Source organism: Scatophagus argus, chromosome 23 (assembly GCF_020382885.2).
Source record: "Scatophagus argus isolate fScaArg1 chromosome 23, fScaArg1.pri, whole genome shotgun sequence".
Taxonomy (NCBI): domain Eukaryota; kingdom Metazoa; phylum Chordata; class Actinopteri; family Scatophagidae; genus Scatophagus; species Scatophagus argus.
Genome location: NC_058515.1, coordinates 2,377,590 through 2,393,187, shown reverse-complemented (window position 1 = coordinate 2,393,187; position 15,598 = coordinate 2,377,590). Strand labels below are relative to the sequence as shown.

Below are 15,598 nucleotides of genomic sequence, written 5' to 3'. Positions count from 1 at the left end.
ATTTGGAGGAGTCAAAGTTTGGCACATAATAATAACTCACTAAATAAATAAATAAACTCAAAATATTTATTGTGTTTCCCAAATGACGGACATCATTATCAGCTAAAAAAACAAAAAGTGCTCTGGCTTGGTAGACTAAACCTACTTCATGACTTATTTTCAGCTTTGTGCAGAGGCAAATTGTGTGCACTCCTGTGTTTGTGAGGGTGTGTTCTTGACTCCCTCAAAGGAGAGTCCGCCTGATATAAATGAGTTGTTTTGTATAGCTATTCCAGCTCTTATGGTTTACATTCATCAGGCGTATCGACATTAGGGCGTGACCACATATTCTCACACTTCGGTGTTCCCGGCTGTGTTCAAATGCTATTTGCAAGATGTGATGGCCCTACATGACACCTTAAACAGATCAGGTATTGAAGTCTGTCTCATTCTGTCTGCCGCTCTCTGCTCTTGATAATGTCTTACTGTCAGCTTAAAGGCATCTAAGAAGCAAACATAACAAGATATACAGAGACTGGCACAGCGGGTACCTAAAGAAAAACACACTTCCTCAAGCACAGGGATTCCTGGTGATGGCAGCTACCATGAAAACAGGCTGCAATGTGGGTTTTTTGTGTAATTTTTTAAAGATAGCAAATGTTGACAGGAGTGTAAAAGTAAACTAAACACGAATCAATTATACTATTTCAAAATATGTTCCAAAAATGGCCTGAAGACTATCCTGCTTTATTTTACACTGAATGGGACCGTTATTTACAAAATGAACTTAGTTTAGCCCCAGGGCCCTTCAGGTTAATCTAGCCATCCTTTAGCATTGCACATGTTTCTGCAAACAATGAGGCTATTTAATATTAGCAGCCCAGAGCTTCCGCATTGTGTGAGCAATATTAAAAGAGGCCAACATTAAACACATGGATAGCTGGGCATTGACAGTTCTTCACTTCAGAGCTGGCACTGTAAGACTGCTGGCTAACACCCAAGCTGGTATTAATTGGCACTAATATAGCAGTACACTCAGGGGCTGTGGGCTTGATTCCAGGTTAATCTTGACAGACTGCAGTTGGTCAGAGGTGAGATAAACTGCCACACAGTAACTGTTTAAGGTCTGTCTGTCTCAAAGACTAAAAGGGGAAGATACTGCATCTGGTTTTATTATCAACTGATATTGCTGAAGATTGTGCAAAAAGAAAACACTGAACGTTGAGCTTGGCTTCTGACACATAGTCGGATGTCTTTTTATCTCTTGGATGTTCAGGTCTGAACTGCAGCAATCTTCACCCCATTCAACCTTTCCAGCCCTGGTTTCCAGATTCCTGTCATCCACATCTGGATGTTTTAATAGCAAAGTGGCCACTCCAAAACCCCACCCAACCCTGGCAACGTCAAGATAATCAGCACTTTTGGTAACCCAAATTAGCTGGAAATTCATTTAATGCAGTCGTGCTTTGGATTTATGGATAGAAGGAATAACCAGGCATTTTCTGTGTAAACTGGGTGGAGTGAGCAAAGTCCTTACATAACTCCTCCGACTATTGCATCTACATCGCATCAATATACTTCTTAAATGCCAAATGACATTGAATTAACCAGCTCCACACTCCCTAATTAAGCTATTCAGAAAGCAATCTAGATAACTTCATCCAGTGAGGAAAACATGCTCTCTGTGGCTTTCAACATGAGCTCCACTTACTGTGAAATAATGATTCTCAAGTAATAACAGCCTATGAATTCATAAGAGAAAATTTGCATGTGTGACCCGAGGCATGTGATTACATTTTGCACACTTCTTTTCCAGCCAAACATAAAAGTTCCTCATGACAAAACAAACTCAGCTCAATTAGAGTCTCACTCCTTAATAGGTACACAACTAGGGCTGTAATCTCCCAGTCAACTGGTCAATTTATTGGTCGCTACATTCTGGCTCAATCAAATTTCTTGGTTGGTCGATTTTTTGCCGATTGAAGAACGTAGTAGAAGACCTCGGTCCAGTGGTTTGAAGAATATTTACTTAACTTTGAGCGTTTTATTTACAGTCAGTCCTTCTCTACCACGTCAAAGACATCGGCAGTGTGACAGCACTTTATAAAAATAGATAACAGAAAAAAAGTCGATTGTAAAGTTAGCAAGCAACAGTTTGCATATCACAGCTCGACTATAAACATGACATATCACCTAAAAACGGTAAGCTAACTTGCCTGTGTTAGGTTGCTCCGTCCGTTTTGAGTATACGAACATATCAGAATTGGCATATTTCAGTGTTTTAGTCTAATAATCGTTTTATAACTGCAATTACACCCGCCTGCAACCTGAAGACTTAGCTCTAGTAGTTCATGTTAGTTAGTTCTTGGACTCTACTTTTTGTACATATTGTTTTAATATATGATAACATTAGGTTTAAATCTGTACGTCTGTAACTGTAGATGTGAAATAACTCTGGTAAAATAAAATCTGCAATATTTTATTCTGAAGTCCAGTAAGGTGAAGTGATCCAACAAATACTGTAGTTTTGCACATGCAAGGTCCAAAGGTAGGCTATATCTCAGAAAGTCCCAGCTGAAGACACATTTAGGCTTCTCCTCAGGCAGCAATAGAGTATCACTATAAATATACCATGCAAGTAGTATCAGATTATTGTTTACAGGATGCTGCTTTCAGACGTGTTGTACTATAAACAATTTCGGCCAAATGTCAGTGTAATGTCACCGGTTCTGTTCATAATCTTTATGGCCAGAATTTCTAGGTGCAGCCAAGTGGTGGAAGGTGTCAGTTTCGGTGGGCTTAGGATTCCATCTCTGCTTATCACGGATGATGAGGTCCTCTTGGCATCATCGAACAGTGACCTCCAGGTCACACTGTTTGCAGCTGAGTGTCAAGTAGATGGGATGAAGATCAGCACCTCTAAAGGCAAAGGTTCTCAGCCAGAAAAGGGTGGATTGATTGAGGGAGAGTTGCTGCACCAAGTGGAGGAGTTTAAGTATCTCGGGGGGATCGGAGCAGCGTCTGCTGTGATGCGGACATTGTACCGGTCTGCCGTGGTGAAGAGAGAGTTGAGCCGGAAGGCAAAGCTCTCGATTTATCAGTCAATGTAGGTGAAGAGTTTCCTCCGCAAGGTGGCTGGGTTCAGCCTTAGAGATAGGGTGAATATATTTCTTGGCCTGGGAACACCTTGGCATCCTCTGGGATGAGCTGGTGGAAGTGGGTGAGGAGAGGACAGTCTGGGCTTCCTGAAGCTGCAGCCCCAGCGACCCGGATTCAGATAAGCATATATATATATTTAATAGTACTGCTCTTAATGCAGAAACACTGAACTTGAGATATACAGTGTATATCACAACGAGTGTATTGTATTTCTTTTGTGTGTGATGTTGAAGTTTTAGAGCTTTGTCGTCTCTCACTGCTATCAGGGACGGACCTCTTTTTACTCTTTTCTCCAAGAGTTGAAAGCAGCTGATCAACCAAGGGGCTAGAACAGTCAAATTAACATTTCAGTTTGTTTGAGCTTGGGCCTGTTTAGCCAATTGGACTTCTTTTCAGTGATGTCAACACATTCCCTGATCTTCTCTATTAGCTTTGTGCAATGTTGTTATTACTGCAAGGAATGATCAATCATGAACTGCAGATGGCTTTTGTCATAATCACTGATGCATTATGGGTTTGTACACACTCTGTTCCTTCTTCCCTTGTTCATAGAGTGATAGAGAGTTGAAGATGAAGGATGAGGAGGTAGGGTGTAGAATGAACAAATAGGGAGTGTGCCGGTCAGCGTAAGATTTAAGGTGATAAAATCCAGGAAGCTGCTAACACTGTAGCAACCCCGCTGGTTGCCTAACAACTAGACTGCATATTGTCAACAACAGAAGACGCCAGGGAGGGGCTCAAACACACACACACTCTTAGTATAGTCACATCCAAATTGTAAAAAATTCCAACACCCACAAGCACACACCCACACACACACGCACACACCCCCACACACACGCATTCACAAGTATCTGACACTTGCAGCCACCTACCAAGAAATAAACACACCAAGTCCCTCTCTCATGCACAGACATTCATATGCACACACAGTGTAAACCACACCTGCCTCTGTGCTTGATTAGACCTGACCGACCCATCAGACTTTCTCAGAGAATTCAGTTCAGTTCAGTTTATTTATATAGCGGCAATTCACAACAAAAGTTTTTTCATGACACCTTCCAATTAGAGCAGGTCTAGACCTAACTCTTTAATTAAATTTTGTAATACAGAGAACCCAACATTCTCCCATAAGCAAACCCTTGGTGACAGTGGCAAGAAAAAACTGCCTTTCAGAAGGCAGAAACCTTGGAGCAGACCCCGGCTCAAGGTGGGTGGTCATCTGCTTTGACCGATTAGGAATTTCCTTTATTGTCGAACTATCCTGAACATCGTAATCACAGATGAGTTGTAGTTAATTCAATTAAAACAGTATTCAGTTGATAGTGCATCATTTTTTCTTTGTTAAGACTCCTTCCATACCATTGTGGTATTCAGTTCTAGCTGCTGAACTCAATCTCATGTTGCTATAAAACTTTGTCACAGGGATACCCTCCTCTGTATTTTGTTTTTATTCATTTTGACTTAAAATGGTCCTTACTGGTGACTTTTCTCCCTCAACCTCTGCTTATTATGGTCTATTTTATAGACTTTTTTTATCATATCATATATATTCAACAATTTCTACTCATATGGTTATTTAGTTACTTATAAGTTATTTCGAACTAGGTTATTTAGAACTTATAAGTTCATTTTTTCACAAAAGCTTCACAGTAATCCTTAAAGATTCCCAATGGCACTTTCACCGCAAAAAGCCATATTAGTTCCTTTAATTCTCTAAAAGGTTCATAATAGACTGTGTCTTACAAAAAAGGTCTCTTGTCTCTTGTTTACTTCAAATACTCCATATTAGTACCTTCTCTGTTACAGCAAACGGCACACATTAATGTCTGTTCAATTTCAAAAAAGTCCAAATGAATTCCCTTTCGTCCAAAACGGTAATCTTACTCAAAAAGGTAATCTATATTGGTGTTTTTTCTGTTCATGTTAAGGCCCACCAACCTTTGAATGACCTTGTAGAGGTATTTTGTCTAAATCACAAAAGGTCAATATTACTTTTGTCTGTTCTACCTGTCCTTAAAAAGTGACAATTTCCCTCAGAGGGTGTGTTTCTGCATTACAATAAACACCTGCCTCAGACATCTGTTCTGTGGCTGTTGGGAGACAGCATCGAAGTGAGAGGTGATAGCTTCTCCTTACATACCTTTACAGACAAAGCACTTGATGTGGAAGTGTTTGTTCTGGACACGGAGTGCCTCCCCTTTGCAGGGCTTCCCACAGTTCTGGCAGGGGATAGGTCCTCCTCCTCCCTGCTTTTGCTTCTGCTTCTGCTGCTCCAGAGGGCTGTGGACAGCCGGCTGCTGAAACACTGCAGGAGACAGACAGACAAATTCAGATTTTATTCTAGTATGCTGAACAAGTTTTGTAGGATTGTGTGATAAATCTGCCTTTTAGAATTTCCTCAATTCATACACTCCCTGCCTTCCCAAGGGATACCCACAACATGCAAATATCTAGTGGAATAGTAGAGGTCAGTGATGAAGTATTAAACCATATTTTGCCATTAAAATATATACTATTAAAATAAATTACTGCTTACATGTAACTTTCATCAAAAAATATCTACATCAGTTATGGTCTTCAAAAGTTATATGAGTGATGCATAATTAGTGTTCACATTTGGCTCGTCAAGCTTCAAGTACCATCCTATTACCTTAGTAAAAACACATATCTGCCTTTTATGTTGTCATCTTTTATTGTTGCAATAAAATATTCCTTTAATCTAAAAATATCCAAGTCATCACATAGGATGTCACATCACACAAGGACATGAAAAAAAAGCAATGTTCTTTATTTCTCTTGTTTTCTTTATCAGCACTGGGTATCAGCACTGGGTAGCACATTACAAGATGCAGTTTATGGATAAAAATCATATGTTTTGGGTTCAGGTCTGTTTTTTTGTTCTCTTCCACATATACAAAGTTTATGGCCTGTTTGACTTGGGGACGTGAGAAAGGGGGAAAACAGCTACCAAACTTTCCAGACCTACAAGAGCAACACATTCTTCAGTTTTACAAGGTCCTCTCACCCGCTGTGGGGAACAAAAAGATTTTTCAGCTTTGTAGTGTGAGTATATGTGCGTCCAAGGAAAACAAAGCCTCCAAAACCTCCTTAGATATATTTAGGAGGATAACCTTCCATCATTTTATTTGGCTTGACCTTCTGCCTAAGTCTAATTCTAATAAAAAAATGAAATTTTTATTCAAATAGAAAGTGAAAAATGTACCTTTGTGATACTGAACATTCTTGAGATTAGAAAATACAATCAAAATATAGAGAAAGGAAATTCCTGAAGTTTTCTTTGGAGGAAAGTAATATCCACAGAACTTCTTTCATTCAGTCCATACATATAAGATTACAATCTGAACTCTGACTTGAAAATGTGCCGACTTCCAAATTGAATCAAGAGAAGAATCCGAATTTTGGATGATGTTGCCCGGATTTTATTGTTGGTAAGAGGTGCACTTTTGTTGAAGCTACACGTGCTGAGTGTACATGTGAGCATGCTAACCAATAAAGACAAGAATTTAGGAGGGAAAGTTCTCGTAAAAAAAAAAGTCTGAGACTAAGTTGATTGCAACATCTGGAAAAGACAACCGCCGTAAAGCGAGGAAGTGTTGGGAGGAGGGTAGGTAGCAGGCAATGGTAGTCACAGGGGAGCCTGGTGGGGTTCTTCCTCCTGATCTGACCCAGTGTGCATTGCTACACCCTTGCACCTGCTGGAGGGGATCCAGTGTTTTTACTTTCTCTTCAAACAGCAAGTAGAGGAGGAGGGTGGGGATGAGGAGAAGACAGGAGATGATCTTTTATGCCAGATGTACAATCCAGCAAGAGGGTGAGGAGTTAACTGTTTATACCTGATACACTTAGCTGACTGAATGAATAATGAGTGCTTTTGGCAGGGCAGTAATTTGCATCTTTGTGTTTTAGACATTTCAGAATTCCAAGTAATCACAGCAACACTTGATTTTCCAGTCTAAAGTTTATTTAGACCTGCCATGGGGAAAATGGCACCATTTTCTCTGTTATGTCTCCAGCAAGTCCAGTGTTTGTCTGAGCTGGATGGTCCCCAAATTAAAGAATGAGAGTAATGAAAGAAAAAGAGGGGTCTTTTACGTGATTGAGTAGAGGGCGTAAGGAGTGGAAATCATTCAGTTGGATGTAGATGAAGTAAGAAAGTAATGAATTTCTTTTCTGCCATGGTAGGCAGAGAGTGACTGTTCCATGCAGAGTAGCATGTCACATGTCCTTGCCCCTCCCATCCCCCTACCCCCTGCCAGTGCCCTGTCTGCTCCAGACCCAGTTGTCCATATCATCAATCAGCCTTTCTGGTGTCTGTTCCCTGGCTACTACTGATTCCACCATTCCAAAGGTCGCAGTCACACAGGCAGCTATCTGAGCAATGCAACACTACATATCTGTGCTGCATACAGTCAAACAGTTGGAAGCCTTTGGGAACACACACTGACCGTCGATGAAGGCTTGGAGCTTATCACCTCCACACATGTACCCTACAATTGTCCAAACATAGCCATACCCTATAGATATTTAACATCTCTCTCTGATGCATCATGAGGAAGAAGCCATACATTTATCTGTTTATATATACAATAATTACACAGTTACACAAGATACACATTAAGGGTGTTGCTCTACATGAACAAATTGAATTTGAGGACTTTCCAAATGGCATCACATCTTACCTTAAACAGTAGAGAAACACAATTATACAGTATATCTTGCAACAACTAATGCTTCAACATAAAAGGGCTTTTAAGGTACATATACATGTGCCACTGCACAGTGGAGCACAAAGGCAATTTTGTTTCAAATGCCTTTTCAAGAAGCCATGTTCCTGTCCTAAAAATAGAGTGTTCCCTTAACTCACGGGGATCCCATGGTGCACTGCAACATTCCCGGTGAGAACCATCTGCAGAGGTGGCAGGGGTGGGCAGGGGATCAAAATACTCACATTACCACAGCAGGAGTAGTTTGTGGTCGCTGTGCATTTGACCTTGGGGACTTTCATTTTCTTGTGAGTAAACACATGATTAAACTCCTTACCTAAACTTAGTTAAAGTCTGATAAATATGAGTTACCATTTATCTCAGAGGGATTGAACTGGACACAACTAGCCTTGGTCACGCCTTTGAAGACGTACTGCCTCTCATCCTTGAGGTTTCATCAGTTCATGTTTATCAAGACTAGGCTAGCCTAGTCTTTGAGATAGCTATGACCTGGATAAAATATAATCCACAGACAGTTACCATTTATTCATTGCACAAGAGAACCAATTTCTCATTTGTGTTACAATGAATGGTAACTATACTAAGGGAGCTGCCGCATACTTTCAAGAAAAACTCTACTTTTTGCCCTTGAAGGTTTGCATGGATTAGAAACTCTTTGACATTCACTGTGGCAAAATGAGAACATACGAGAAAATGTAATAGGATAATCGTTCCACTTTACACAATGTAAAGGAGGGGAGGGATTGGCTCTTTCAATTCAAGGACTAGTATCAAATTTATAACCAAAGTGGTGACTGAAATACCCTAAATGTGTTTAAAGACCTATTAAACAAAATTTAAGACTTAAAAGTCTTCTATTGCCTGTATTCACTTTCTCTGCCCACTGACACCTGATCTAAAGCCATTATTTCACTGCTTGAGAGTTTACTGTCCATCATCCCACCAGAAAACTCGTTATCTCACCCACTCTAGATGCCAAGGAAATGACATGAACTGAGCCTCAAGGCCACTGAATGCAAATCCTGCAGCACAAGCAGATAGGACATTGTAAGCTGATGATTTCTCTTGTTCCTCTCAAAGCCCTGACATCCACCTGTGCTGTCACGCCTGCAACCTGACCTGAACAGCATTTGACTTTTGGCCTTGAGGTCGAGAACTACAGAAAGCTGACCTCTGACCTCGCAAATGACACCAGTGCATCCTTGTTGGCTCTGCCCTTATAAAGACAAGAACATGACATATAAAAAAAGGGAGGTGTAAGAAAATGAACTGAATTAACTTCCAGACTAATTATATTTAGTATATTTTGACATTGGATACACTACTATACTATTAACACTATTTATAACCACAGTAATAACCATAACATTATTAAATAAAAAACTAATTCACAGCAGTGGCCCAAAGCAAAGCAAGATATAGCAACCAATGTGCTTTCTAATGAATACAGTCTTTTTGTGAAAACACATGATTCCTGCCATTCTTGTGACAGATGATTCAACGAATACTTCTTCCACGTGGAGGACAAACTCTGCCTACAGATATGATCCCACATGTCGCTGCAGCTGGACCCACTGGAACATTGCCGTGTAGTTGCCTCAAGTCAAAAGATTATGAGGACCAATCAGCACAAATACCGTATTATTCCTTTCTTGATTTTAGCCAGGAAATGGGAAAAAAAGGAGTTGGACTGGTATCTGTGCTTTGTCAAAACTCCAAGAGAATGCTACAGTTGATGGACTGCATAGAAATACTGTTTACATGCTTGGGTCTAGGCCACTTAGTTTGAATTATAGGAAAGCTCAATGTTACAACATGAAGTGGCATTTTAGGAAATAAATAACAAATATCTTATACTTTAGATTTTATTTTAGATTTTACTTTATTTTATATTTTTTCTATTTGTTCCTATGTTTTCATTTTCTGGTTGGGAAAATTACAATGTCTGTAAGAGGAGAATTTTCCCCTCGGCGATAAACAAAGGAATTCTGATTCCGATTTTGATTCTGAATACCGTACTTTCAAGTTTGTGGCAAGTTTAGGGAAGGCCAACATGACATGACAATATCTCTCCATCCAAGATCATGAGATCCTCCACACCCCAGTTTGGTGTGGAGGAACATGACCAGACCAGGCCACACTGAAGACTGGGATGAACTTGAAGGCAAACCAAGAGTGCCAGGCCTAACATTCTTGTGTCCGAATGGGATCAAATCCCTCAGCTACCCCGACATGGTTTTTGTGCCCCACTACAAAAAGCCAACATATGTTGAAATCACCCTCTCGCTTGTGCAAAACTCAAAGGTATTCAGTTTAGAATTATATAATTCAAAGAAAACCTCCTCTTATTTTAGAAGTTAAAACCAGGCAATGTTCATTTTTGATAGATGGAGATAGAGAAAACCGGATGGCAAAACATTATTAAAAATAAAAGAGCTCTCATCATTAGTTCCTCTACATGAAGGTTCTGTACAACAGCTGTGATCAGAAGACTGACATGCTGTAGAAAATTCCTGTCTACTCATGTCTGTCTGCACGTGTGTGTCTGCACGTGTATGTAAATGTATGCGTGAAGGATGTTTTGCTAATCTCAGAACTGTTCATAAGCCAAAAAGCCGACCGGGAGGAACACAGAGGCCGGTGTAAGAGTTACACTAAAAACACACAGCGGGATTTGGAGCTGCGTGTGCTTGCGGGCCATTCTTTTCAACTCAGAGAGAAACAGCATGACTCATGAATCACGCCCATCCGTAGAAAGCACTGTGCCAGCTGTTTGAGAGCAGGCCTGGTGTAAAAACACTGACATAAGCTGAGCAAGTTCAGCATCCAAGAGAGAGACACTGGTATGACAGCAGTTGGATTCAAACACACAAGTCACAGGATATTACTTTCCCCTGGAAACGCACAAAGATACAATATACAATCACTGAGTGAGAACACAGTGAGCCCAATTGTTCAGATTGATGGATGTTAATGATGCACGATTGGACAGATAAATCATCTGCTCAGTGATGAGGTTATAGCTGAAAAATAGAGCTGATAATATGTCAAGTCAAAAAGCTTTCATTAACTTTACAATCAGAAGGTGGTCATATGCGCCTTTCAAGCTGATCTGCAATCTGTCAATAAACACAGAGAAGAAGAAGAAAAAAAACAAGATGATGATGATGAAGAAGAAGAGAATAACAGCATAAATGCATTAATTGCCATAATGTTATCATTATTGTATTAATCAATATATCACAGATGGGTCAAATGACTGTAAGCAATGCAAAAGAAGATACTCTGCAATCTCTGTAAACTCTTTTCACTCACTGCTCTCAATAACCTTTCCATGATAAACTCACTGTACCTGTCCAGTACCGAACCACAGACAGATTAGCTTGAGCATTTAGCAGCATTTTTCCTCAGGAGATGGAGGGGACAAAATGGCAAAAAGCCTTGGCTAAACCCACTGTAAACTACCTGGCAAACACTGAACTACAGACAAACAAAGCTAGCAACTAGCTTGCTAAAAAAGTGGAACATCTAACCTCTAATGAGAGAGAGAGACTTTTTTCTTAGAAGTTGGTGGAAACCAAAACAGAGCTCAAATGAGAGTGAATATTTGGTTTATATTGAGCATGTAGCCTGAGACATAACTCCAAATGAATGACTACAGCAGTCGTGGATCAGCGGTTAGGGTGTCGGACCCGTAACCGGTGGATCGCTGGTTCGATTCCCCGTCCCGGTGTCCATGGCTGAGGTACCCTTGGGCAAGGTACCTAACCCCCCCCCACTGCTCCCCGGGCGCTGCACGCGGTCGCCCACTGCCCCGGGTTTGTTGTGTGTGTGTGCACGTCACTTGGGTGGGTTAAATGCAGAGAACAAATTTCATTTATTTGTGCATGTATTCCATGCATTTGTGCATGTATTCCATGCATGTATTCCATGCATGCATGTATTCCATGTATGTATATCATGTATTTCATAGCCATATTATTTGCAGAAGAAGTGAAAAATCATGACTAAAAACTAAAAACCAATGATATAATATCAAATCTCATACCAGGGTAAGGCTAGTAAGGACCTGTTTACTGGCAGTTCCAGAATAGTGACAGGCGTCGCTGTGACTGCTGACAACCAGCCAGCCATTACATCACACACCCAGGATACACTGTCCTTGGCTAAGAATGAAACACAGCCTAAAGTGTGTGTGTATGACTGTTTGAATGTGTTTCTTTGCTCATTATCTAGATTTGATATCTGTCATTGTCTTGTAGTGTTTTGTCAATACAATACACCTACTCACCTACATGTGTACTTCTGTCCAGTATATCACTGTACAGTATGCGTGTTTGTGCGTAGAAGCATATGATTTGTGTATTTGAGGGTGTTTCGTCTGCATGTCTTCACCACCGAACATTACAAGTTTTGCTGCATTGTCATGACAGCACACACACCTCCCAGCTCTGTACAAAACACAGTTATGGTCCTGCATTTAGACAGCAGCACACAGCCACAGACTGAGTCCTGGTTCTGTTTTAATAGGGCTATTGAGGACAAGACACAGGAGAGGAAGGGAAATATTTGTGGTGAGTTTATGTAGACCAACTGTGAGGTTACTTTTTATGAGAAACTGGGTGGAGCAGCAGTCAGGGAAAGTACATTTACTCAAGTACGTAACATATTTTCAGGTACATGCATTTCAATTTTATGCTACTTATGCAAGTGTTTCTACTTCAAAAAATAGAAAAAAAATTGGTAACTTCACTGTACCTCACAATCCTACTAATCCTACTTTTACTATATTAAAAACTTCATAGAAAACATATAGGATGAGATTAATACAAAATGTATTTTTAAAGGTATCCAATTATAAAAAAAAAAAATAATAAAATTAAAAAATTAAAATTATCTTGACCTCAACAAGCTAGCAAGCTGCTACCTGCTACCATACTATCTGGCTAGTTGTTCCTAGCTTCTGCAACTCAATGCAACTTTTCAGTTTCTTTCATTGGTCTTTAAGGTAAAGTGAAAGATGGGTTCCATATTACATTTGTTTTTATTAACACACATGATTTTAACAAAGCAGTAATTAACTTACTAGCATACAAAGAAACTTCAAGCAGTACGCATACTTACATCACAGTATATACACAGTATATTATATTCATTCTCTTGTAATCTTTTTTTTTTTTCAACATTTTAGCTGTAATGTTTGGTGTGTGCTGCTGCTGCTACTGCTGGCAAATTCCGAACCAGGTGTAGCCATCCTAAGCCCCGTTTGACTTGCCTTTAGTTTTGTCAAGCTTGTTACGTTTAACCAACAAAGATCTTGCAGTTATTGGGTATGTTGTTTGTTAAAGGCCCCCAATATAGGAAATATTAAATAAGAAAAAAATGTTACATAATTTAAAAAAAAAAAAAAGACCATTGGGGACATCTGTGCAAAGTCCCTGTAGGAATATACTGTACATGAAGTGCTGAGAAAATGAAAGTATACTAAAGAACTAAAATCTCACTGCTACCTTATTATGCAATAGCAAAGACACATTGTAAATCACTATAGGAATATCACAGTGATTCCCTCTTAGCACCTAGCCCTTACCCCTCTGTAAGCTGCCCAAATGGCTGAGCTCCCAGTTGTTAGAAAAGCAGGCAGGAGACCAAGACAACACTGCTGTTGCCAGGGATGTTGCAAGCAAGCAGGCAGGCAGCATATTAACCTGCAGCATTTGAGTATTCAGCCTCAGCCACCACAGTCTTGTTGTTATTCACATTCACACACCATATTCAAATAGACAGTGCTCTATACTTCTGAATGAGATTACATAATCAGAGGTCTGTGTACGTTAAGTACTACAAAAACCTTATAATGTTAAGATTATTATAGTTTATTACAAGTTATTATCTATCGTGATAAAAGAGTAACCAATGTCTACTTAAGGGGTGGGTGAAATGATTAGATGTAATTATGGTTAAAACAAGCAAATGATTAGCTACAAGCTCTTTCTCTCTCTGGCAGGTGAACACACACCACACAGCTTATTAAAGGTTATTAAAGGACAGCATTACCTTTCTCCTCTGGCATTGTCACTCAGATGTTTTCTCAAATGCGATATATTGTTATGTCCTTTCGTGATAGTAATTTATAGAAAATATCCCAAAAAGCTATGACACATCCTCTGCACACTCCGGTGTAATAATCGGTAGGAGTACAGAGTGAGCGCTCTGTTCGTCACTATCTCTGAAATGAGCTGCAGGCCATATGACTCCCAGTGTCTCTCCCTCTCTCCCTCTCTCTCTCACTTCCACCTTCCTCTCTGAGTTATTGCAGCCATCTGTTATAAATAGAAGCATGTTCGGTTCAAAGAGAATGACACCTCCTTCGGGTAATCTGTCACGGGGTGTGTCCCAGCCTCCCAAGCCCACATCAAACTTTGACGGCTCATATCGCCAAAAATTTGGAAAACTTTAAAGTTAATGTACTATTAATGTCTCCATTAGGGCACATTATTTTCAGTATCAGCTCCGAAGTATTTTACTTCTGAGAGCCTGCATAAATCAATATTTCAAATCAGTATGAGTGAAAGTAACACAGAAAGAACTATTTTAGCTAAACTGAAGCAGATGGTTCAAAAAAACTACTTGACATGTAAAAGGTTCTCACCCACAGAGAATTCTGAACAACTCTGCAAGTCAGTTACACTTTTCATATTAACCTCTTACAGCTCATTGTTTTGGTTTTCCAGCATGCAAACTCTGTCTATCAACCTGCAAACGAACAAATCTAGAGCTTGTGAAGAAACTGAAATATTTACCCAAAAAAAGAGCCAGGAAAGTACCTGAGGATTTGGTGGACTTACAGATAAACAGAAACATAATCCCAAATGAATGTTAATGTCACTTCATGTCACCTCACTATGTAAATAGGCCATTGTAGCAATAATATCTTTATAAAGGTCACATTTTTGTTTTTAACTTGTTGGTAAGCTCGTCTGCCCGCATGTTATTTCTCCGGGGATTTCACAGGATAATGGAGTATAAAAGTATAAAAATAAGTGACATATAGATACAGCTCAAATCCTGTGAGCACAGGCCCACTTTGAAGATCACTTCTAAAATGTAAGTGATAACAGCCACTGTGGAATATGAATAATGATGTCCCTCTAAGTTCACAGTCAGAGACAAGAATGGCTACTATAACTTTCATTTTCACTCCTGTGCTGATGACAAAGGTTGCTGTTATTAGTTATTCTGTGATAGCGCGTTGCATCACAATCTGTCTAAATATTTCAAAAATTTAGATGCTGACAGTTGGCTGTAGCATACCAGGATTACATATTAGCTGTCCTTCAGAATTAATGTAGATGACTAAACTATGAGCTACAGAAAATCACAAAGGCAAAGCAGGGAATTGAAGCTACATAATAACAATGTAGAAAAACAATTATAGCTTTAGTGGAGCTAAAATCTTACAACAGTAAAAAATTTTATTCTAGAGAATTTATTTATTCTAGAGAATAAATAAGGGACCATCATCCTTTAGAAGTTTAAAGCTAAGTGAGCTGCAAGTTGTCCCCTGTAAAGACATGGGCAGTATTAGTGGCTACGGACATTTGCTGTGAACAAAAAGCCTGTATTGCAGTATGTCCATATTATATATCTAAGCATGGAAAATACCTGACAGCACTTCATAGTAACACATAGTTTTCTGTAAAAAGCTTGTG

General features: G+C 39.6%; 1 protein-coding gene across 14 annotated transcripts in view; it reads right to left on the bottom strand.

Moving 5' to 3' along the window:
• ablim2 (actin binding LIM protein family, member 2) overlaps positions 1-15,598 on the bottom strand; it is a 78,352-nt gene that overhangs the window by 48,889 nt on the left and 13,865 nt on the right. For 3 of the 14 annotated variants that reach the window (XM_046379957.1, XM_046379959.1, XM_046379963.1), the window contains exons 1-2: positions 13,944-14,198; positions 5,282-5,446 (exon numbers count right to left, since the gene is read on the bottom strand). In XM_046379957.1, the coding sequence (XP_046235913.1) occupies positions 5,282-5,446; positions 13,944-13,959 (181 nt within the window). In that variant the 5' untranslated portion in view covers positions 13,960-14,198. Of the gene's footprint in view, positions 1-5,281; positions 5,447-13,943; positions 14,203-15,598 lie in introns of those variants that run through there. The other 11 variants (XM_046379964.1, XM_046379970.1, XM_046379969.1 and 8 more) reach the window with 7 other exon arrangements.